Raw genomic sequence first — 23,103 nt, 5'->3', positions numbered from 1 at the left:
TTTAATCCAAGATCTGTCCTGGGGTCCGGTCGGCAGGTGATGCAGTTATTGTCCTAAAAAACAACTTTTAAACTGGCAGTCCTGTGCCAAACTGCCGTGCCCTAGATTGTGTAAGCATTAGGCTGGCACACCCTCTCCATTTCTCCTCCTCGCCCTTCTCATCTTTAGGAATGCTTCAGGCAGATTGTCTCCTATTCATCACCTGTGTCAGCACGGCACATGGGCTGGATTGTTAAGGCACCTGTGCAATGTTCAGACAGGAGAAAAGGACGCAAGGAAGGAGGAGCGGTGCAAAGTTAGGGCACAGATATTGTAAGCCACGGCCGTTTGACACAGGGCTGCAACTTTAAAAGTTGTTTTTTAGGACAATAACTGCATCACCTGCTGAATGGACCCCAGGACAGATCTTGGATTAAAAGCAGCTATCTGAAGGTACAAGTGCTTTGGGAGGAACAGATTGTGGGTACAGAGTCGCTTTAAAATATATAGCATCCATATGCTTTATAATTGACTTTATTTATTGAATTACACCAGGTTGCATAGATTATGCAGTTACATTGTTAATGAGCAACACATATAACATTTTAACAAATGTTTACCTATCACATACCATTAAAGGTTTTCAGCCAAAGAGGCATATATATTAGACATGTCCCATAACTGGGCACCTGTTTGTTAGATAACGTTGTGATAAGTTAGCACTATTATTTTTTTCCAGTAGGACAAGGAAGATGGCCTGTCATCTAGTTCATTGTTATTATTTTTGAACCAAAAATAAAATTTATTTAAAAAAAAATATACAAGCATGGTGTGTCTATTGTTCTATTGTTCTTTATTTAATATGCCAAATAAGTGTAACTGTTATTTCAGACAACTTTGCAGAAATCAATAGTACAAGATTTTTAGAAGCTCTGTAATAGGTTTTATTAGGCTAAAGAGCTTCTTTCTGTACTGACAAGGCTGTTTTTTCACCTCCCTCACTACTTATCTGTTGCAGAGAAGCAAAGTGAAGACAGGTTTTCTGTGTCCATTTTAGTCTGAGGTGGTGGAGGAGCCAAGGGGATGAGTGAGCAAGGTAAGGAGAGAACCAGCCCATACAGTTTGCAGTATAGGAGTCAGCACAGCACAACATCCTGCAATCTTACCTGTCTCCAAACTGCAGGGCTGTTTCTCTCCTCCTTCTACTCATCCATCCTCCTTGTCCCCTGCCCGCTTCATAGGTTATAATGGACACAGCAAACCCTTCTTCACATTGCTTCTCTATAATGACTTTGCTTTACTTTCAAGACATGGAATGACAGAAAGTGAGTGCTAGGAGCAGAACAATTGAGCCTTTTTCTGCTTCTGAGACAAGCTAGTTTATAATTCTTCCTACCATATCCTAGTTTCGGGAAGTAAGTACATGCTGGAAAGTATAATTGTTGTTTCCTGGACTTGCTTGATGATTAATGTGCTGCATAGAAATATACCACAAGAAATAATTGGGTGCTAGATGGGAAATGATGCATATATGCAAGCTACCCTAGGCCTAGAAATCCCAAAAACAAGGCTAGTACAAAAAAAAAATACAACCTCAATAACTGATTGCATCAATTCATTGTTTCCCTTATATACCAAACAAGGTGTCATATCAGGTTGCAGTATAAAGATCTCTCCTATAATGTACTTATGCTCAGGACTGTGTCTGTACGAAGGGGACAAACTATAAACCTAGAGCACTGGTGTTAAACATACGGTCCTCCATCTGTTGCAAAACTACAATTCTCATCATTCCTGAAAATCCAAAGCTTTAGCTATCCAGACATGATGGGAGTTGTAGTTTTGCAACAGTTGGAGGGCTGCAAGTTTGACTCTCCTGGCCTTGAGTGTCTAAGGAGCAATGAGATTATGGTACAGTCTGCCAAAAGGAGATGGTCATGGTGAACTCAATGCAAAAATTTTAAAGGGGTCTAGGTGTATATATGATGTGTAATAATATTATAGTCATTAGATTCTGAATCATAGTTGTTAATCCATGGATTTATTTTAATTTATTTAAAATAGAAGTAATTTACAAATCTACAAATCTTTATAACTTTCTTACACCAGATAATTTGGAAAGAATTTTATTGTCGCTGGAGTACCCTTTTAAAGGGATTGGCAGGACTATTGGATCTAAGTTTTTTTTTTTTTTTTTTTTAATGTTTCAGTCATTTACCTGAAACAGTTCACCTGCTATGCTGCTTTCCTTGCTTGTATACAAATATGTAGCAATGATGAATGTCCCAGCTAAATAATGTAGCAAATGCTGATTTAGAATCTATACCTGACTAAAACATCTATTTGACTGAACTTTAAAAATAAATAACAAAAAAAAGGTTCTGTCAAAATGTACAAAATGGAAGTCACTAAGGGATCCCTAATCAATTTTAACTTCACTAAATGAATACCACCATTAAAGGAGAACAAAAAATACTATGCAGACAAGGAACATAATAAAGCAGCCATACTTACCCATCCCTCTGCCCCTGCAGCACTGTGTCACCGTTTACAGACTTGCCTGCTTAGCTTGTCAGTGACAGGACAACACTGCAGTCACTGACTGGCTAAATGGGCACTTCCTGCGCATTGTGACACAGGAGAAAACTGGAGACCAGAGGGTGAGAGCAAGGTGTTGACGTGGCCCACCAGAGGTCTTCTTTAAAACTTAAAGCAGCAGCGTGGTCCTCTCCCCGCTCGTTCTTACGATCGGTATGGGTATGAACATTAAAAAGCAGCCCTGGTCTATGAAGTGAACTACTGATAATCTTGATAACTAAAGGGGGTGGTGAGCAGGGGAATACTCTTAGGGGGCAGCACTGTGTGCATGATAATAACACAAGTATTTATGTGTACACAAGGGACAGTTGCCCAGAACTTTATGAGCTGTGAGATTTAAGATTTACCTTTCTGGCATAGCATGGGCCCTCTGCAGGAAGTTCAGACCTTCTCGTGCATAGAACACTAAGCTAAGACCCTGCCATATTTTCTGTGTTCTGTCTTGGACTCTCTGCTGCTAGAGATGAAATTTCCCCAAAACCTCAGTGGACAGCAGTTTGCAGGGGATTGAAACAAATAGTAAGGTGTACTTTTTGGTAAATGAATTTTTGGGGTAAGGAGTAATTTTTGGTAAATGAAGTAATTTACAATTACTGTATATTAGAAATGAAATGGAGAAATTGGCCATTTAAATTCTCGACGACAAAGAGAAATATATAGCAGTTGTATCCAGTACACACTTTATTTATACGATGAGGTCATGACCTAGGTACCAAAAAAAAAACTGATTTGATCGTAGGGCTATTTGGTCAGTTACAATAAACTACTGTCTTGAAATAGGCAAAATAGTTCTTACCTGTCCATATGGTAGCGCAATTTTCATCTGTAGATGACAGATGTTTTCTTTACTCAGGTTTGTACAGTTGTAGCTCCAGCACTTTTCTGTCAATCCATTGACCTTTAAAATACTATCCTCCTCTCAGTCAGCCTTGAAGCTTAAAATATAGCAGACAAGTTGGCCAATTATTTCCAGGCAACTATCTTATTTGCCCACCAGACAGAGCACTATGCCCTGAAAGTGGTGACTCCATTACTCTGTCCCTAGCCAAATCCCTTTTCAATACTACACAAAAATGCCTTTAGTCCTTTCCATAAGCATTTGTTTAAATCTTTAATTCACACACATTTCCAATGATTTAATTAAAATCCAGTATCTTTGTAATATATTTGCTGACTATGTAGCCAGTCTTGGTGTGGAGCCTCACTAGTATATTTGTAAATGGTCTTTATAATTGGCTGGTGATACTAGCCCTTTAAGACGCAAGGGAAACAAACCTACATGTTTACTAACTTGCATGATAAGACATTTCTTTCTTCAGTTCTCCAATGAATGAAATGGTAGAAATCCTTGCCTCGTTTTTCTTTGATAATATAAGTGGAGTTATTCAGTCAATTCACTTTTCTCTTCCTTTATTTTTTCACAAGAGTTTAGTGTCTTGTGTATTGCATGTTTCTCAGTTTTTCTTTTTCACCTGTGCAGTTTGAATGCATGTTACAACTTGCTTTGGCAGTCACTCATCCCCATGTTACTGCTTATTTTGATAACCCACTGGCCTTTGTTATGGCCCTCTGGGCATTCACTAGTTTGGGACACATTCCAATGATCTGTCCCATTAGTTCTGGCAGTTGGTTTTCACTTCACATCCAACAAGTAGGATTATGGGAAAGTGTCTGCACTATTGCATGGCAGCAGCAGGGTTACAGTTCAAAGCGGAAACCAGGGAGTGAATATATACATGGGGAAGAAAAATGGTATAGGGATGTAAGTACTTTACTAAAACAGTACATTTCTACTCTACATATACTTTTTGTATGTGGTAAAATCTTACCTTTGCTTTAGTACCATGTACAGCTGCTATGAATATGACATCATTGTGCTGCAGCAGACAGTAAAAAAGATTAGGAAAAAATCCATGGCTCCTGGCGAATGTGTCGGCAGTCGTAATACCACCAATTTGAAATTGATGGTCTGTTTTAAGATTAGGCATTTACTAATAAATAAGTGAATAATAACACATTTAGGCAGAGGCATGTAAATGGAAAAAAATGTGTCAGAAAATGACACATTTTACTCTGGCTGTTATAAAATAATCCTGAAATGTAGCAGTTTTCATTATTACCCATAGGCTCAAAACTTATCTGAGACGTTCTGTTATTGATGATAAGAGGAGGCTGCTGTAAAGTGATTAATAGAGCATTATAGTGAAGGGTGACACCAGGAGATAGATAAAACAGTAGCTGGAGGTCAACACTCATCATAAAATGCTGTTAAAAAACAGCTCAGGCAAAATTGCAAAAATTTGTCTGTGGTGCATTCTGTAATCCATTTCGTCCGTAAAAATTGAAAGTACTTGTAAAAAAAAAAAAAAAAGAGGAATGGTCAAAATTATGACACTAGCTAGAATTATCTAGATAACTGAGATAAACTTTTATTAGTGTGTCTGTGCCAGATCTTGTCTTGACAGATGTTGTGGACATGTAAATGAAGCTTTAGGTGGTCCATCCGGTAGGTGTAGTAGCCCCTGATAAATTTGTCCAGTTATAGCATGTAACAAGTGCCCTAAGTTGAAAAGTTCGGTTGCCATGACAGATGCTCTTTAAAAGAACTTTGTGCTAATAATAAACTTGCTGTGAGTGAGCAAGGCATCAAAGATGGGTCATTACAAAGTCTCATTATTGAACCTGTTTCGGTGCCAGAGCCTCCATGATACTGCATGTAATGGGTAATTTATATTTTAATGGACACAAGAAAATGTAATCTATTGCCTTGGTGAAGACTATGAATTAGCATTTTTATTCAAGACAGGCTGAGACTGGATTTGATCAGAATTTTATTTTCCTTAACATTTTCCCATATAGCCTGCAATCTCCTCACAACCTGGCATATTGCATAATGATTCTTTTTTACTGTCTATGCTGTGTTTTCTATTGATATTTGTTTATTCCATAGAATACATATTCCTCAAATGATTTTGTATTGTTTGTATTGTAAACACATGCAGAAGAAGCAGGCAGATGAAATCCTGTAATGATATACATTACAGTATGTTTCTACCATCTCTGCCATTCAGTGTTGTTCTGTTTTCTAAGGGAACTGGTAATACAATCTTATCACTTGTTTTTTGGAGGCTTCTTAAAGGGGTTATTCAGCGCTACAAAACCATGGCCACTTTTCCCCCTACTGTTGTCTCCAGTTCAGGTCTGGTTTAAAATTAAGCTCCATTTACTTCAATGGAACTGAGTTTCAAAACCCCACCCAATCTGGAGACAACAGTAGGGGGAAAGTGGCCATGTTTTTGTAGCGCTGGATAACCCCTTTAACAAACATATTTTTACAGTACAATTTTTCCCATTGTGCGCTGCATTTGTAAGGTCTTTTTATGTATCCCTGTTGATCGGTATAATAATTGTAAAAGGAATATTGTATATTGTGTTCACAATTGTATTTCTCATAGAGGTTAGCCTGTTACAAGTTGTACACACAGGAAGATATTCTAACTAAGAAACTAGTATTGCCCCCAAATTGTTAAGAGACAGAAGCAGGGAAAGTAGTGTAATGTATCCAAATACATAAAGAAAAGAAGTATGCCTAACATGTCTAGTAAGGAAATTTGGATATCTTCAGGAGTGCCCTTCAGCGACAGATTATTTACAAGGAGCTCTTATATGCAGTACCCGGAATCAGGCGAGCAACACTCACTAAGCTACAACTACTTACCTGCAATCACCGCTTGGTGTAGGGAGGCTGCCAAGTTGTGTCAGGTAGCCTTCCCCTGTGTGCTGTATATATGAACATACAGTACAAGGGAAGACCAGGACCTTGCTCTGTATAGGGCTATTCGACAGCGCTTGAGCAGAACAGGGGATCGGGAACTGCAGGGCTTAGATAGCCCTGCAGTTCCTGACACAAACAGTGGTGGCAGCAGAGGGGCAGTGTCACCCCTTAGTGCAGCTATTTATCTGAAGTTGTTTTAAAGGGCGGGTACTCCAGCAAAAAAAAAAATTCTTTCAAATCAACTGGTGTCAGAAAGTGCCAGAGATTTGTATATTACTTCTATTAAAAAATCTCAAGCGTTCAAGTACTTATCAGCTGCTGTATGTCCTACATATCTATGTCTGTGTCTATGACATACAGCAGCTTATAAGAACTGGAAAACTTGAGATTTTTTACTAGAAGTGAATTAACTATCTCTAGCACTTTCTGACACCAGTTGATTTGAAGGAAAAATATTCCCTGGAGTTGCCCTTTAAAAATATACATTTATTTTAATGAAGTTTTATTAAAGCAATGTATTAGCAAAATAAAAAAAAAAAAGAAGTTTGAGTCTATCTATTGCAAATTTCTGCTTTTGCATTGTTTATATGTTCTGTTAGGACCTTTCTTTATCTTGCAATTACAGTACAAGATGTTTTAGAATTTTCTGTAAGTGACATTCAGAGTGGAATGAGTTGTACACTGTGGAAAGTTTCCCCACAGGAACATAGCTGTATAGATTACCTAAATGGAACACATTGATGCATCCTTCATTGGTTGTCTCTGTTTTCGGTTTGTGAACATTAGATCATACTGTCCTTGTTAAAAAGCTATAAATAGTTATTTTTCTTTCTCTTATTGCATTGGCTTTTGGATGCATCAGCAGCCTTGGGAATTTCGCTGTATCATCTGTAATTAAATAGCCAATATCGACTACTTAAACTGCACACATAAGAACACCAAAACAGAGTATTGCCTTGGATCTGCAATGATCAGATGCTGCTGGTTATGTTTTAATATTAAATGTCTAAAATATGATGTACCTATAGAGAAACAAGTGAGCTGTGAACCTACACATCCCATTTCTGGGTATAAATATGTTCTCTTGTAACTATGATACCAGTCAATTGAATTACATTTGCACTTAGCACTACATTTTTTCTTCTTCCAGTGTGAAAAATTCAAACTATTGCCTACCTTCATATGCTGCCTACAAGAACTATGAATACTCTGAGCCAGGAAGACACAATGAGCAGCCAGGACTTTGTGGCTTAAGTAACCTGGGGAACACTTGTTTTATGAATTCTGCAATTCAGGTAAAATATCACTCATTTCATCCTGTTGTTGTTGACTAGGGCAAGGTTAGGAGGCATTTACAAGCTTAGCACAAAGTTAGCACTTGCATTCGTGCAAAAATTGTGCACAAGGATAATCTCCCCCACCCCCGCTTAAAAATGTAATGTTTAAAGGGTTATCCTGAATTAAAACATATTGCTGCTTTCTTCCCACAACAGCACTACAACTGTCCTAAAATTGTGTGTGGTATTACAGCTTGGCTCCACAACTGAGCTAGAACACCACGCTGAAACTCCAAGAAAGCTCCTTCTTAACGCCTTCACATCAGCTATACCTATACCATCAGCAATGGCAGTGTAACACCAGTTGGGTGTCCGATCAGAACCCCTGCAACATGAGCCCATAGCTTACCTTCTTTCCTGCTGTAGCAGACTACTGACCTATGCTGTGCAATACCATTGTATACATGAGGATTAACAATTTAATGATTACTTTTGAAAGGTCCCAATATTTAAAAATATAAATAAAAATATATTTTTTAAAAACTCTCCCATAATAAAAGTTCAAAGCACTACCTTTTCCCATTTTTCAAATAAAAAATATAAATATTAATATAAACCAAAACTAAAGCAAACATATTTGGTATCACTGCATGTAGAATTGTCTGATATATTTATTACAATGTAATGTTATTAATCCTGCACAGGAAACGGCATAAACAAAAAAAATGTCAAATGCCTGAAATTCTGATTTCTGGTCACATCATACATTAGAAAAAAAAAAAAATTATAATAATAATAAAAAGAAATCAAAAAGTCCCATCCAAACAAAAATGATACCTACAAACTATGATTCAAGGTGCTAAAAATAAGCCCTGATACAGCCCTATAGAAAGAATAATAACTTTATTATCAGAACAGAGCAAGTTTAAAGGACAAGTGCCATGAAAAACTTTTTCCCAGTAATTGAAGCACATTACAAAGTTATAACTCTGTAATATGCTTCAATCACCTATCTGCCTCCCTTCCCTGTCTTTTCCCCCCTCCACCCCCCACCAGGAAGTGTAAGAAACTCACACAGACCTAATTACTGTCGTCACCGTCACCAAGCTCCTCATCAGCTCCTTCTCCTGTTACAGCAGCCCCCCCTCCCCTGCCTTGTCAGGTGACTCAGCTTGCTCAGCTTCCATTGGCTGAACAACTGCAAGCCATCACTTGGACTGGGGAGGGGGGGCTGCTGTAACAGGACCTAGAGCAGCCCTCCTGCTGATGACTCATCCTCACAAGAAGGAGCTGCCTGGTGACAGTGACAGCAGTCATTAGGTCTGTGTGAGTCAGGACACTTCCTGGTGGGGGGTGGAGGGGGGAAAAGAAAGGGAAGGGAGGCAGATAGGTGATTGAAGCATATTACAGAGTTATATAACTTTGTAATGTGCTTCAATTACTGGGAAAAAGTTTTTCATGGCACTTGTCCTTTAAGCATATTTATTCAAAAAGTGTTTTTTTTTTATAAAAGTATCAGAATGAAACAAAATCGAAATTCGTGATCACTGTAATCAAACAGATAACACAGAATACAGATAACCTTTCACTGTTAACTTAAATTTGAATGTGTTGAAAAAAAGAGACTAAGTGCATCTGAGCGGTCACACAGAAGGCAGTCATGTGATTGATGGACACATTGAGCCATGACAGTCTGTACAGGTCAGGACTTCATGTGTTTAGTCTCTTTTTTTCAACCAGCACACAACCAAAGACTAAAAATCTGCCTTCAGGAGACTGGACCTGGATTTCTGGTAAGTATAGCTTTGTTTGACAGCATGATAACAAAATAAATAATGAATGTAAATTGCAAACTTGCCTTATATCACATCTACTGTTGATTTAGATTGTGAAAGCTATAACGACAGTGACACTTTGTCTAAAAATGGCTAGTCCAGTGTATTGCTAAGAGCTCTACATTATGGGCAGATATTGCTCCGTATAATAAAGACAGCGATCAACCGAGGAAATGATGTAAGGATAAAGAAAATAATGAAGACATAGACTTACCTGCCCTTGTTTTTGTGTTGTTTCTTGTTTCTGTGATTCTCCGCCCACCTCTGCCACTTCCAAACCCCTCTCTGGCGCAGCCTCAGCCATTGACTGGTTGAGCCGCCTCTAACTTCAGAGACGGTATCTGAAGTGTGAGCTACAGCTGCAGAGAGCGGGGAATCCCACAGACAACACTGGGGGACACTGGGGGAGCATGTAAGTACATCTTTAGTATTTTACAGCTGTAAAGAAAGGGCTGCACAGACATAGCTGACAATATCTATTCAGTCATTGCTGCACGATAATCGAGCCGTATAATAGGCTCCATAAGCCTAAAAAAAAATTCTGACATAGAAAAGTCAGACTTTGGATCAGACCTAGGATGATCAGTTGATTTCAGCACTTTATAACTGGACAATGTGTATTTCCATTATCATATTTCTTATTTTTTCCAGTGTTTGAGCAATACTCCACCACTAACTGAGTACTTCCTTAATGATAAGTATCAAGATGAGTTGAACCTGGACAATCCTTTAGGTATGAGAGGAGAAATCGCCAAGTCTTACGCGGATCTCATCAAGCAAATGTGGTCAGGGAAATACAGCTATGTAACTCCTAGAGCATTTAAGGTTTGTTTCAGCAAAAAGACAATGTATAAATGACCATTGAGATTTGTTTTTCCAAAATACAAATAAAAACGTGTAGTATTAGTTTATTATTATAGTCTACCCTAAAACCAATTTACTAACCAATACATTTTCTCAGTATGGCTATGTTCACACAACGTCCTAAAAAGGAAAAAGGCGTCCGCTTTTTGCGTTTAGAAAGACGCCCGTTATTACATAATTTTAATATGCCTCAAAATTTTAATATGCCTCAAAAAACGTCCATTATTCAATACAATGTTTTTTGTATACTGTACCAACACCTTACAGTGGTCTTCATGATCAAACAACTGCACAATGCTTTTGGGGAAGATTTATTAAGACCCATCCCCATTTACCTAGCTGGATTTACTAAGAGGCGCACACCTCTTAGTAAAGCCAGCCAGCCCTGCTTCTGTCACAGTGCTTGTGCCACAGTCTACACCTGCTCTGCAGCAGGTGTAGATTTTTGCATGGTTTATGCCATTTCCAGTAATAATCACCTTGCTAAATTAGGCATGGCAGGAGGTCACAGCTGGCGTACGTCGTGGAGAAGATTAGAGTCTGTGCCTTCTCTATGGCATACGCCACCAATGCGTTTCATAAATCTACCCCCTTGTCTTTCGAGTGAAGTTCTCTAAAATTAGCCATCTCTTCGAGTGATCGCTTATCCTTAGTATATTGTATTAGATGAGTTAGCCAAATTCCCATTTTTATGATGCCATATGGTGTCACATTAGGATAACAAATGTAATGTCTTTATGAATTTAAGTGTAAGTATACTTTTCATACTGTATGTACTGTAGATACCTGATTGCATTAAAAGAGTTGTCTGGGCGGCATGTATCGCAATACATATATGTATGTATGTGTATATATATATATATATATATATATATATATATATATATATATATATATATATGTATGCAGTGGTGTCTTGGATCACGAGCATAATTTGTTCCGGGACTGCGCTTGTGATCCAAATCCAGTCTTAACCAAAGCAAATTTTCCCATAGGAGATCATAGGAATGCAGACAATTGGTTCTACACCCCAAAAATAATGATTTATTATTCTGAATAACATGTAAAACAGATGAAACATTCAGAAACGGCAGAATAAGTGATATTATAAGTTACTGTACAGTAACAGAGAGGATGGGAAACACAAGGGCTGACAAAGACTGCAGGGAGTATGAAGGAATGAGCAGGGCAGATGTGAGAGCAGTTTAGCAGCACTCTCTGTCCGGGGAGAGAGGGGTTGCAGCTATGGAGAGATTACCTCCACAGTCCTGTCCCCTGATGCAAGCCCCAGTCTGAAGTAAATCTGCTATGATTTGGAAGGTGAGGGAGACTTCCTGGGTCAGAGTACAGGGCTGAAGACCCCGCTATGCAGACCAAGCCCCTCCCCCACTCGCGCTTCTACCCAGTACAGGAAGCTCTTAAAGCAATGCTCTTAAACCAAGTCACAATTTTGAAAATCTGGGAGCTCCTGAACCAAAACACTCTTAAACCAAGTAACTCTTAAACCAAGGTACCACTGTGTGTGTGTGTATGTATATAATATATATATATATATATATATATATATATATATATTTATATATATATATAAACTATATACACACATACATATATATATACATACACACACACCCAGAGAGGGGGTGCTTAAATAAAAAAATAACATACACTTACTTTTCTTGCCTCTGTGCTGCCGTCAGCATTAAGGAGCAGCAATCCCTGTTGTTTGGTTTGGGAATGTGACTTAACAGGCCCACTCATCCAATCAGTGACAGCAGTGGTGTCCTGCCTGAAGTGCAGTGATTTCCACTTCTTAGACACAAGCTTAGCAATAAAAAAATTTTAAGGAGAAGTCTGGGCACAGCTATTTTTTAACAAGTGCTGGGGAGGGTCAAAGAAATATCATGCTCTCACCTCCCCCAGTTCAGCGTTTTTGGCCACTTACTGTCGTTCCACATCAGGACCCGGGTCCGCACTCAGACCAGGAATCGGCTGGGGACCGGAGCGGCAGGATGCAGCCACCAGTGCTGAAGCGAGGGAGGTAAAAGCATGTTATTATTTTTATCCTCCCCAGTTTTTTTTTTTTTTTTTTTTAAATAGCTTTTCCTGAACTTCACCTTTAAGAAGCAGCTCTGCCCCTCCTCCTTGACACTTAACATTTTATAAGTACTGCAACCCCCATCTGTGCCAGGAAAGGTACAGTTTCCTTTTATACCCTAACAGGTATTCAACCTATTTATAGTTCTTTGCCGCAAATACAGCTGACACATTCAAATTCCATGAAAAGCTGAAGGGCTTTGCTCTTTTTTTCTTTCCTACTGTTAATATAGTCATTAATACTGATTTAGAAATAATTTTCTACTCTACAGACTCAGGTAGGCCGTTTTGCACCTCAGTTTTCTGGTTATCAGCAACAAGATTGCCAAGAACTACTCGCTTTTTTATTAGATGGCTTGCATGAAGATTTAAATCGAATTAGAAAGAAGCCTTACATCCAACTCAAGGATGCAGATGGGAGGCCAGACAAGGTATTTGTCTTTTATATATTTCTTCACTAGGGGAGATTTATCATGCCTGCACCTGGTGAATACCTGGAAATAATTGCAAATTTTTGGCTGCTTTGCGCAAATATCTGCAGATATTTGATGTATTTATTAGGCGCAGCCCCAATCGTTGCAAGGAGGTGTGTGTGGGGGGGTGTGGAAAGGCAGGGAGGAGACATGGACGACTCCTGCGCCTAATTTAGCTGTAAGATAAGCAAAGAGATAGCACTTCCAGTAAAACTCCAGTGGTTTTATTTAGCACACCAATACGCAAAGTTTTGGCCATATGAAGCCTTTTTCAAGCGGTGGTACAACACATCACACAAAGCCCAATATAAATACATGTGTAGCAAATTACAGCTTAATCAATAAGCACAAAAACAAATAGAAAAAGTGACTGCTAAACACAAGTACAATTAATATTAAAAAAATTGGTAAATAAAACCGAAGGGTATACCTACATAATAGGGATTCCCATAGAATGTCTAACGGCCGGGGCTTACATTTGTATATGCATTAGGCTGGCACACCCTCTCTGTCCTTCCTCCCCACCCCCCTCATCATTAGGAATGCTCCAGGCAGATTGTCTCCTATTCCTCACCTGTGTGCATAATGAACATGGGCTGGATCGTTAATACACCTGTGCAAAGCTCAAACAGCAGTAAATGTAATTGGATCATTACTAATGATGAGGAGGGTGGGGAGGAAGGACAGAGAGGTGGTGCCAGCCTAATGCATATACAAATGTAAGCCCCGGCCGTTAGACACAGCACTGCAGGATTAAAAGTTGTTTTTATGGCAATAACTGCATCTCCTGCCGAACGGACCCAAGGACAGATCTTGGATTAAAAGCAGCTATCCGAAGGTACAAGTGGTTTGGGGGGGACAGATTGTGGGTACAGAGTCGCTTTAAATCATACCCATGCTCTTTCTCCCCAGGCCCTTATTATAGATATCTTATCATATTATTATATTCATTAGTATTCATATGTACTTATCACCTTCAGTCCAACAATCCCACATTTTTGGATTCATTTTTGGTCTAGTTATCCCATATTTCTTCCATTATCAGTTAGCCCATGCCTCCTATTTCCAATTTACATTTTTCCCTTTTCAAACATGGCTGCCTTTGATTCAGTGATCTGTACGGTGATTGGCTTTTCCCTTTGTGCGTCGTGCGCTGTGCACATGCGCGGTCCCCCCGCTGGGATAGAGATCATGTGATGCAGACTGGTCACGTGATCGGGACCACTGGCATGAGCATGTGATGTCACACGGGGACGACGCTGCCACTCGACACACTGACTCTGGGATTCCCTATGTCTGGCATTATGTATGTATACCCTTAGGTTTTGTTTACCAATTTTTTTTATATTAATTGTACTTGTGTTTAGTAGTCACTTATTAACACTAGCATATGTATTGTACAGTATATGGGGCTTATGGATGTGATCAGTGACTTGAACTATTATTGAACGTTGAGTCTCTTCCTTCACTATATTTTATAACACATGTAACATACACCTTGATGCACCTTTTATATTTATTTTTGTGCTTATTGATTAACACTGATTGATAATTTGCTACACATGTATTTATACTGGGCTTTGTGTGATGTGTTGTATCAACGCTTGAAAAAGGCTTCCTATAGTCGAAACGTTGCATATTGGTGTGCTAAATAAAACCACTGGAGTTTCACTGGAAGTGCTATCTCTTCGCTTATCTTGGATATTATACCTACCTGGGCCGGTTTGGTGAGAGGGGCATTCGCCTACGTTATCTATTTTCTGTGCTGCTGGATATATATTAGGCGTAAATCATGGTGAAAATCTGTGTCTGCAACAGAGCAGATGTAGATTTTTGCGCCTGTCTCAGGCTGGCCAGATTTACTAAGACCCTTCGCAAATCCAGCACGGGGGCAGTGAAATTTATTAGACTGGCGTACTCATATGTCAGTTTGATACATTTCCCCCTAAGTGCCATCATATCAATTTTAAAATAATTTTAATACAAACCAAAAAAAAGGGGGGGGGTATTTAATAATTTTTCTTCAGCAGCAATAATATGAACAGTATGCGCTTGTTACAAGGTAAAATGTTAAGGATATAGCAGTATCAGTATGTATAGATATGGCCCTAGGCTGCTGCTCCATTGCAGCACAACTCCATAATAAGTCTTGTGATGGTAGGTAGAGATTACTTGAGACATTTAAGTATAAGATGTTCATTATATTATAATTTAATAGTAAGGGTTGCTTTCAGGCGATGTGATCAACAGAAGAATGTATTTTAAAGACAGCGGTGAAAAAGGAAACAGACATCATTTGTCAGCTCCCCAGCTTACCACATCAGGATACTAAGTGTCAGTATCTTTGAGAACAAGCATATATGGCCTGTGAGATAAAATAAAATTATGTTAAACGCTTGTCACATATATGCATACACATGTAATTGGCATATAATTTTTACACAGCAACAGCATTACTTTGTTTTAACCCTTATACTACATATTCTTGCATTACAGGTAGTTGCTGAAGAGGCCTGGGAGAACCATATAAAAAGAAATGACTCCATTATTGTTGATATTTTTCATGGTTTATTTAAATCCACCTTAGTTTGTCCTGAATGTGCTAAAATATCTGTGACATTTGATCCTTTTTGTTACCTAACTCTTCCACTACCGATGAAAAAAGAACGCACACTGGAGGTATATCTTGTTAGAATGGACCCTCTTGCCAGACCTATGCAGGTAAGATATGAGAGATTGTGCTTGAGAGTAATGTATGGAGAACATTATCTGTGTTGTGATCATTCATTATTATAGTTACTGGTAAAATGCTAGTCATATCTAGAACAGTATACCTGCAAGTAATGGCCTGTTGTTGTTTAAGGTTCAGATTTTGTTAAAACCTTGTTCCACTGATTTTCAGTGGCAGTAAATGAATCTGGAAGGCTTTGTTAGATGTTACTTAAAGGGGAACTCCAGATAAGAAAAACTTGTTTTCTATTAAAAGTACATTAAAAGTTATATAGATGTGTCTATACAATGTTTCACTGTATCGGTGCGGTTCTGCCACACTGGTAGCTGATAGAAATCCGGGAATTTAAAAAAATGGCCCCTGTGCCAATTCACATTGTCTCCTGCTCCTTCTGCTATCCCCCCCCCCCCCCAGGAGACAAATCTTCCATGCCTCTGTCTCACATTGTGTGTGTTTGCTGATGATACAGACAGGTGGCAGGGCGTGATGTCACAGGAGGCTTGGCTGGATAACCCAATCCCCTGACTCATTCACCATCTCTAACCAGCCAGAAGCAGGTGCTGCACTAATTTTTCTGATTGTAATGGGTGGGGGCTGTGATGGTCAGCTGAGGGAAAGCATTGCATTCTGGGAAATGCCAAACCAGGAAGAACAGAAACACAAAACAGAGCAAACCCCCCCCCCCCCCCCCCCCCCAAACAAATGGATTTGTGGTAGTTTCAAAACTGGGATAGACAGGTAAGTAATGCGTTATGCTTCTTCAGCAGTTAAGTTTTTTTTAACCTCTACCTGGAGTTCCCCTTTAACTATAAAGGCCATATTACATGAAGCAATTATCGTTTATAAATTTCATATGTGAAAATGAGTGATTGTCTGCCCGTGTATTAACAGCCAACAATCAAACAACGAATGAAAAGTCACTAGTTTTTATTAGTGATTGATCGGTATAGCGAATCTTTACACAATAATCGCTAAATGTAATAGGGGCTTAAGGATGTGTACACATGTTCGGATTTTTTTATGCTGTTTTTCAAGACAAAAACAGAACAGATTAGAAACTCAAAACTTCTGATTTTAGATGTACTGGCTTTTGCTTCAAAAACTTCATTGTAATATGTGACTGTCATCTGTAATTCCAAACTGCTGACACTATTTAATAGCGGTTAGGGCAATGAGACACATACTACCTTTCGTATATCTGTCTGTGCTTCCAGAATGTAGAAAAATGCTTTAATTCTTTAGTGCATCTCACTACCCTTTCCATTCCTGTGCCTGCTTGATTGACACCTGGAAGAATCCCAAGCAGGGTCAGGGATAGGAACCAAGAAGGTGTTACAACCCTCAGCACTTCAGGGGCTTGGGAACATCTCTTTTACACTTTGTACCAGAGAATAAAAGCATTTTTCTAGCAAAGATACCATGTGTCTCCTTGACCTCAGCAGTTTGGAACATGAATTGCAGCTGACAAGTTCACTTTTAACAAAATAGCTAAGAAATTGCCAGACCTGTAACGTTTTTACATTTAGGGGAGTGCATCTGGAAAAAAAACATATTGTTAAATGAAAATCTGTTACAAAATATATAATTTTTGTATCTATATTAGAATTTGTCATATTTTATGGTAGCTTTTGGCTACTTTATTTTTAGAGGTATCTGGGCTCTCTACTTAATATTCTTCCAATCACTCTCTAGGAATTTGAACAGTTGAGTAGTTTTGCACACATTGGGTGTTAAGTGCTGTGTGACAAAAAAAATGGTGCAGAAAGTTTTATTCATTTCCCCCAGTATATATGTTCTGCCTGGTGGAGTTCCTATAAGGGGTTAATTACAAATAAAACATGATAAATACGTTTTGTATTTATTTGTTAATAAAGTTGCTTTTCATATGTTTATTATTCGTTTATCTTCTCCTTTCAGTACAAAGTCGTTGTTCCAAAGATTGGAAACATAATGGACCTTTGCACAGCGCTTTCTTCACTATCTGATATTCCACCAGAGAAGGTATGCATTTTCAAGATCTATTTTCCTGTGTTCTTTTCATAGTCTAATAATAAAACTGATTATGCTTTTTTGTTTTCAGATGGTGGTCACAGATATTTACAATCATAGATTTCACAGGATATTTGCAATGGATGAAAATTTGAGTAGCATTATGGAGCGTGATGATATTTATGTGTAAGTTTGGGTGTATATATGTCTATGAATTTAGCATTAGACTTAGGGCTTACTGTAAAGTATAACCCCAGTAGAATTACTTAGAGCATAACTTTAATTTAATAAAAGAAAATTGACATCATATCAATATTCAATATATAGCTGGCTCAGCGCTTGATCCGTCTCATTTCAGGAGACCTCTGTTGAGCCCATCTCCTGCAATGAGAGGTTTAGTACCGTGCTACCGTTCCAGGAGGTGAATTGCACTGATACACACTTGTCCTTGCTATAGAGATCATGGGGTCTCAGCTGTCAAAAGTTGTTGTTTTTTTCCCTTCAAATGATAGTAATGCTCTATAGCGAATCTGTCAAGTTTTGATAGTCATGCACACATTGTAGGCATCTTCATTGGTGAATATGCCAGCATCCATTTACGGCATCTTCATCCCACACACATAAAGCTGCTAAGCATTGTGTGTTCTGAGACCTTTATGTTACAGCCATCATTAAAGGGAATCTGTCAATAGGGTACCTTATTTACTGATAGAGCCTAATTGGGGATTATGCAGAGGCACATAGCGCCTTTCATATGGTGCCCTGGTGCGTCATTTTTATGTAATAGTTTTACTGATATGTTAATGAGCTGGCCCATCCTTCTAGCAGTGCCCCCTAACGAATACTGCGCAATACAAATACCCTCTATAGTGGGTGTTTCTGCAGAGAGACAGCCTCAGTATTCATTATAGCGTATAGCATATTAAAGCCACTATGTGCCTCTGTGTAATGATCCCTCTATAATAATAATAATAATAATATTTATTTGTATAGCGCCAACTGATTTCGCAGCGCTTTACTCTTTGTCATCAGGCCCTAACTTGCTGATAGATTCCCTTCACATTTTTCAGCAGTTTGCGCTCTTTTTTGGGATGTTATAAGAGCTCTTTTGTGGGACCAGACAGGCTATCCTTCCTCCGCTCACACATTAGTGAGCCTTTGGTGCCCTGTTATGGTTTACTGCTTGTCCTTCCTTGGACTACTTTTGGTTAAAGAGTTTTTGTTCCAGGGATTTATTATGATTGCGAGATTTGAGTTTGAAGGAATTTTGGCTTGTAGGTGAATAATAATTAGGCGCGTCATCAATAGGGCTTGCTTGATAGCATATTTATAAATAAAATGATTTTTCTTCGTAACAGTAAGGCCGACTTGCAAAAGAAGGGCACAGCTGAATTCAGAGCGTCTGAGCAGATCAGGGAATGCTAATATCATCTTTTCTGAGGTCTGATGTTAGATTTGCTTTACGTAATTCAAAGTCAATTGATACCATAAGCATTTTTCGCAGTTTCTAGATAAAACTCGTCTTTAACAAAAAATGCTGGCACTGCTACTGTTTTTGAAGAGCCTAATATTCCCTTTTCTTTACCTTCTGTAAAGGAATAACAAACTGGTTACATTTTGTTATTGCTGGATTTGGAATTGAATGTGTAGCATTTCCAGTGCATCCGCATTCAGGCAGATAAAGTTATTATTACAATTTTCTTCTTTATTTCCTTTTTTCTTTAAATGCCTATATAGCCAGATTCCCCAGTGAACCCTTTGATGAAACTAACTATTTTTTGTACTTGAATTCTCTAATGCTTCAATCTGCACCAATCTCCCTTTTGCTTGGAACTTCCCTTTTACTATCTATTTCTCTATACCTCTGATGAATTCTGCCCACTTTACACTGTAACACTTAAGTTTTCAATAGAAATAAATTTGACTATGTTTTAGCTAAATATGTATTTTATGTTTCAGGTTTGAAACCTCCATCAACAGAGCAGAAGACACAGAGCAAGTTATAATTCCTATTTATTTGCGAGAAAAGTTCCGTCATACTAGTTACAGCCATCACCATGGATCAACGTTGTTTGGCCAACCTTTTCTTTTAACTGTGCCTAGAAATATCACCGAAGATAAGCTGTATAATCTGCTTTTAACTAGGATGTGGTATGTATTTGAAACCTGTAAAATCATCTAAATACCTTGTTCAAGTTTCTGTTTCTTAGTCTATTATTTCCGAATATCCAAGTGTTGTGCTCTAACCGGTCTATGTAGCAATGGCAATCTATTGCTTCTTGTGTTTGACTTTCCTTTTTTCTTTTATTTTCCTATTTACCTGTAGCCGATATGTAAAAATCACAAACGACAGTGAGGAAAATGATGGCCCTTTACACTGTAATAAAGAACATACTATAAATGGGAATGGCCCAAATGGTATCCATGAAGAGGGTTCCCCAAGTAAGTAATGTAATTGAAGAGAGAGATTTCAGATTACTTACAATAACACAGTTGGTCACAAGAAACATTTTGTAATTGGAGAAAGCAGACACCTCTCACTGGAAGTATACAGGATGTAATTGATACACTGGTGATTATTTCCATCACTCACTATTACTACTACATACCTGGTGTGAGATGAATTCTGCATTGCATGCCAGTGGTGTTCAGCATACAACATTCTAAGGTTTAGTCATTTACTGTCAATTAGTTGTACGACTAAAGCTAAGACTGCAACAACAGTTTTATTCAGTGATGGTGATAAAAAGCATGTTACTTTATATAGGGAAGAGTTGTGGGTGACCCTACACTGATAATAAAAAAAAAAGTTGTGCCGCTTTGCAGGTTCAGCCTGGGTTTTTACACTGTAAGGCTAGGTTCACACTCTATCTGTGCGGCTGTATTGCGGGCGGTAAATCATCGGCCGGATTTTTCTGGTTCATGCGTACGCTGGAAAGTATACGATATGCGGCTGCACAGTGCACACTATGTATGAATCTACGGCCCGATCGTAAACGGACCCGTAAAAAATGAACAAGACCATTGTTTGCGGCTGGAAATGCGGCCGTGGATTGACAGGCGGTCCGTACGGAGTACTTCAAAAATAGCCGGCAATGATGCCGAATGCCGATGCCTTTAATAGTTAATATATTAAATTAATAAAACACATTTTCTTTGTAATAAAGTCCCTTTCGTTGTTCAATAATTTAATTCTAACGAATCCATCATTGTGCAATTAAATATACTGTTAAAATAAATATATATATATAAATGTATATTTATATATATATTTATTTTTTGACAGTATATTTAATTGCACAATAATGGATTCGTTTAAATTAAATTATTGAACAACGAAACTGATTTTATTTCAACGAAAATGTGTTTTATTAATGAAATATTAATTAGTACAGGAAGCTCCAGTAAGCCGTTAATTCATATTGCCGGCAATAGAGCATTCTGTACTAATCATCACTTTACTTTAATGAAAACATCAAATGTTTCTTCTAATTATGTTATCACAATAGCATTATTAGAAGAAACATTTAGAATTACATGTGCGCTCAGCTGATTGGCTGAACGGCTGAGCGCACATATAATTAGCGGGTCCGCAGCACAATGACTTCATTGTGCTGCAGACCAGCGAAGAGGCAACATCGGGGTGAGTATAGAGCTCTCCCCACCCCCTCCCCAGCACTGCACCCCTCCCAGCAAGGAAGGGGGGGTCACTTAACCCCTTCCTCGCTGGGATGGGTGCAGTCTGACTTCAGTCTGGCCCCCAAGGGGTTAAGGGGGATGCAATACAGCCTACCTTAACCCCTTGGGGGCCAGACTGTAAGCAGCCATCTGTAAAGATGCTGCATACTGTAAGGTGCACAACACCGCTCACAATGATGGGTGTTGTGCTCCTGTTTGTGTGTTTTTTGTGTGTTTCTCCCTTTTTGTTTTTCAGATATCGGTATCCTGTGGATTACGTCGGATTCCGTGGACTACGTCGATGACAACCGCTGGTCATCGACGTAGTCCACGGAATCCGACGTAATCCCCAGGATACCGATATCTGAAAAACAAAAAGGGAGAAACACACAAACAACACACAAACAGGAGCACAACACCCATCATTGTGAGCGGTGTTGTGCTCCTTACAGTATGCAGCATCTTTACAGATCGCTGCTTACAGTCTGGCCCCCAAGGGGTTAAGGGAGGATGTATTGCATCCACCTTAACCCCTTGGGGGCCAGACTGATGTCAGACTGCACCCATCCCAGCAAGGAAGGGGTTAAGTGACCCCCCTTCCTTGCTGGGAGGGGTGCAGTGCTGGGGAGGGGGTGGGGAGAGCTTTATACTCACCCCGATGTGTCCTCTTCGCTGGTCCGCAGCACAATGAAGTGACCACTGCGGACCGGCTCTTTATATGTGCGCTGAGCCGATCAGCCAATCAGCTGAGCGCACATATAATTCTAAATGTTTCTTCTAATAATGATATTGTGATAACATAATTAGAAGAAACATTTGATGTTTTAATTAAAGTAAAGTGATGATTAGTACAGAATGCTCTATTGCCGGCAATATGAATTAACGGTTTACTGGAGCTTCCTGTACTAATTAATATTTCATTAATAAAACACATTTTCGTTGAAATAAAATCAGTTTCGTTGTTCAATAATTTAATTTAAACGAATCCATTATTGTGCAATTAAATATACTGTCAAAAAATAAATATATATATAAATATACATTTATTTATATATATATATTTATTTTAACAGTATATTTAATTGCAAAATGATGGAATCGTTTAAATTAAATTATTGAACAATGAAAGGGACTTTATTACAACGAAAATGTGTTTTATTAATTCAATATATTAACCATGAGAGGCATCGGCATTACTGCAGAGGATCGCAAACCCCGGTAATAGCAATTCATGTAAACTGTTTCCCTGCTTTCCCAGATGCATCCAGAGGTGTTTGCATCACTTTCTTAAGATTTTATTTGTTATTTTTAGTTAAACCAGATTTCCAAGTAAATGACCGTATGTTTTCAGCCGCATGTCTATTTTTTCCCACGGCCGTAGTTTCAGCCGCACATTTCCAGCCGCTTAAAAAATACATCCGCACACATACAGAGTGTGAACATAGCCTAAAAGTAAAACAAAGTTATGTAATAGAAGTAGAAAAAGCACACAATCTGGATAGCCCCATTAAAGTCTATGAAAAAACATCTGTCAGTGCACACACTGACACAAAACAACCATAATTCCAACATTTGGTATACAGAATGAGCACTGATGGCCTAATTTCCAAGAACTTTATTAGAGTTTTATATGTATTGTATGGCCCGTGTGTGTGTGTGAACTCAGTCTCATAGGAAAACATTAAGGTCGTGCGCCACTCATGGTAAAATGAGATTGCACTGACGATTTTTTTCACAGTTTTTCAACCAATATTTGACTTAGAGCTCTAGTTTAACACATGGGTCAAGGGCATTTTCTGCCATAGGC

General features: G+C 38.6%; 1 protein-coding gene across 7 annotated transcripts in view; it reads left to right on the top strand.

Moving 5' to 3' along the window:
* Positions 1 to 23,103, top strand: part of LOC138795943 (ubiquitin carboxyl-terminal hydrolase 15) — a 74,563-nt gene that overhangs the window by 31,132 nt on the left and 20,328 nt on the right. For 6 of the 7 annotated variants that reach the window (XR_011363692.1, XM_069975743.1, XM_069975716.1 and 3 more), the window contains 8 exons: positions 7,503 to 7,647; positions 10,116 to 10,289; positions 12,698 to 12,856; positions 15,395 to 15,619; positions 17,547 to 17,630; positions 17,710 to 17,804; positions 19,578 to 19,769; positions 19,945 to 20,060. Coding sequence is in view for 6 of the 7 variants with exons in the window: in XM_069975743.1 (XP_069831844.1) it covers positions 7,503 to 7,647; positions 10,116 to 10,289; positions 12,698 to 12,856; positions 15,395 to 15,619; positions 17,547 to 17,630; positions 17,710 to 17,804; positions 19,578 to 19,769; positions 19,945 to 20,060 (1,190 nt within the window). In the remaining variant the exon portion in view is untranslated. Of the gene's footprint in view, positions 1 to 7,190; positions 7,421 to 7,502; positions 7,648 to 10,115; positions 10,290 to 12,697; positions 12,857 to 15,394; positions 15,620 to 17,546; positions 17,631 to 17,709; positions 17,805 to 19,577; positions 19,770 to 19,944; positions 20,061 to 23,103 lie in introns of those variants that run through there. The other variant, XM_069975757.1, reaches the window with a different exon arrangement.

The sequence above is a fragment of the Dendropsophus ebraccatus genome, chromosome 1 (assembly GCF_027789765.1).
Source record: "Dendropsophus ebraccatus isolate aDenEbr1 chromosome 1, aDenEbr1.pat, whole genome shotgun sequence".
Lineage (NCBI taxonomy): Eukaryota > Metazoa > Chordata > Amphibia > Anura > Hylidae > Dendropsophus > Dendropsophus ebraccatus.
The sequence above is the reverse complement of the archived record's forward strand: the minus strand, read 5'-3'. Positions and strand labels throughout refer to the sequence as shown.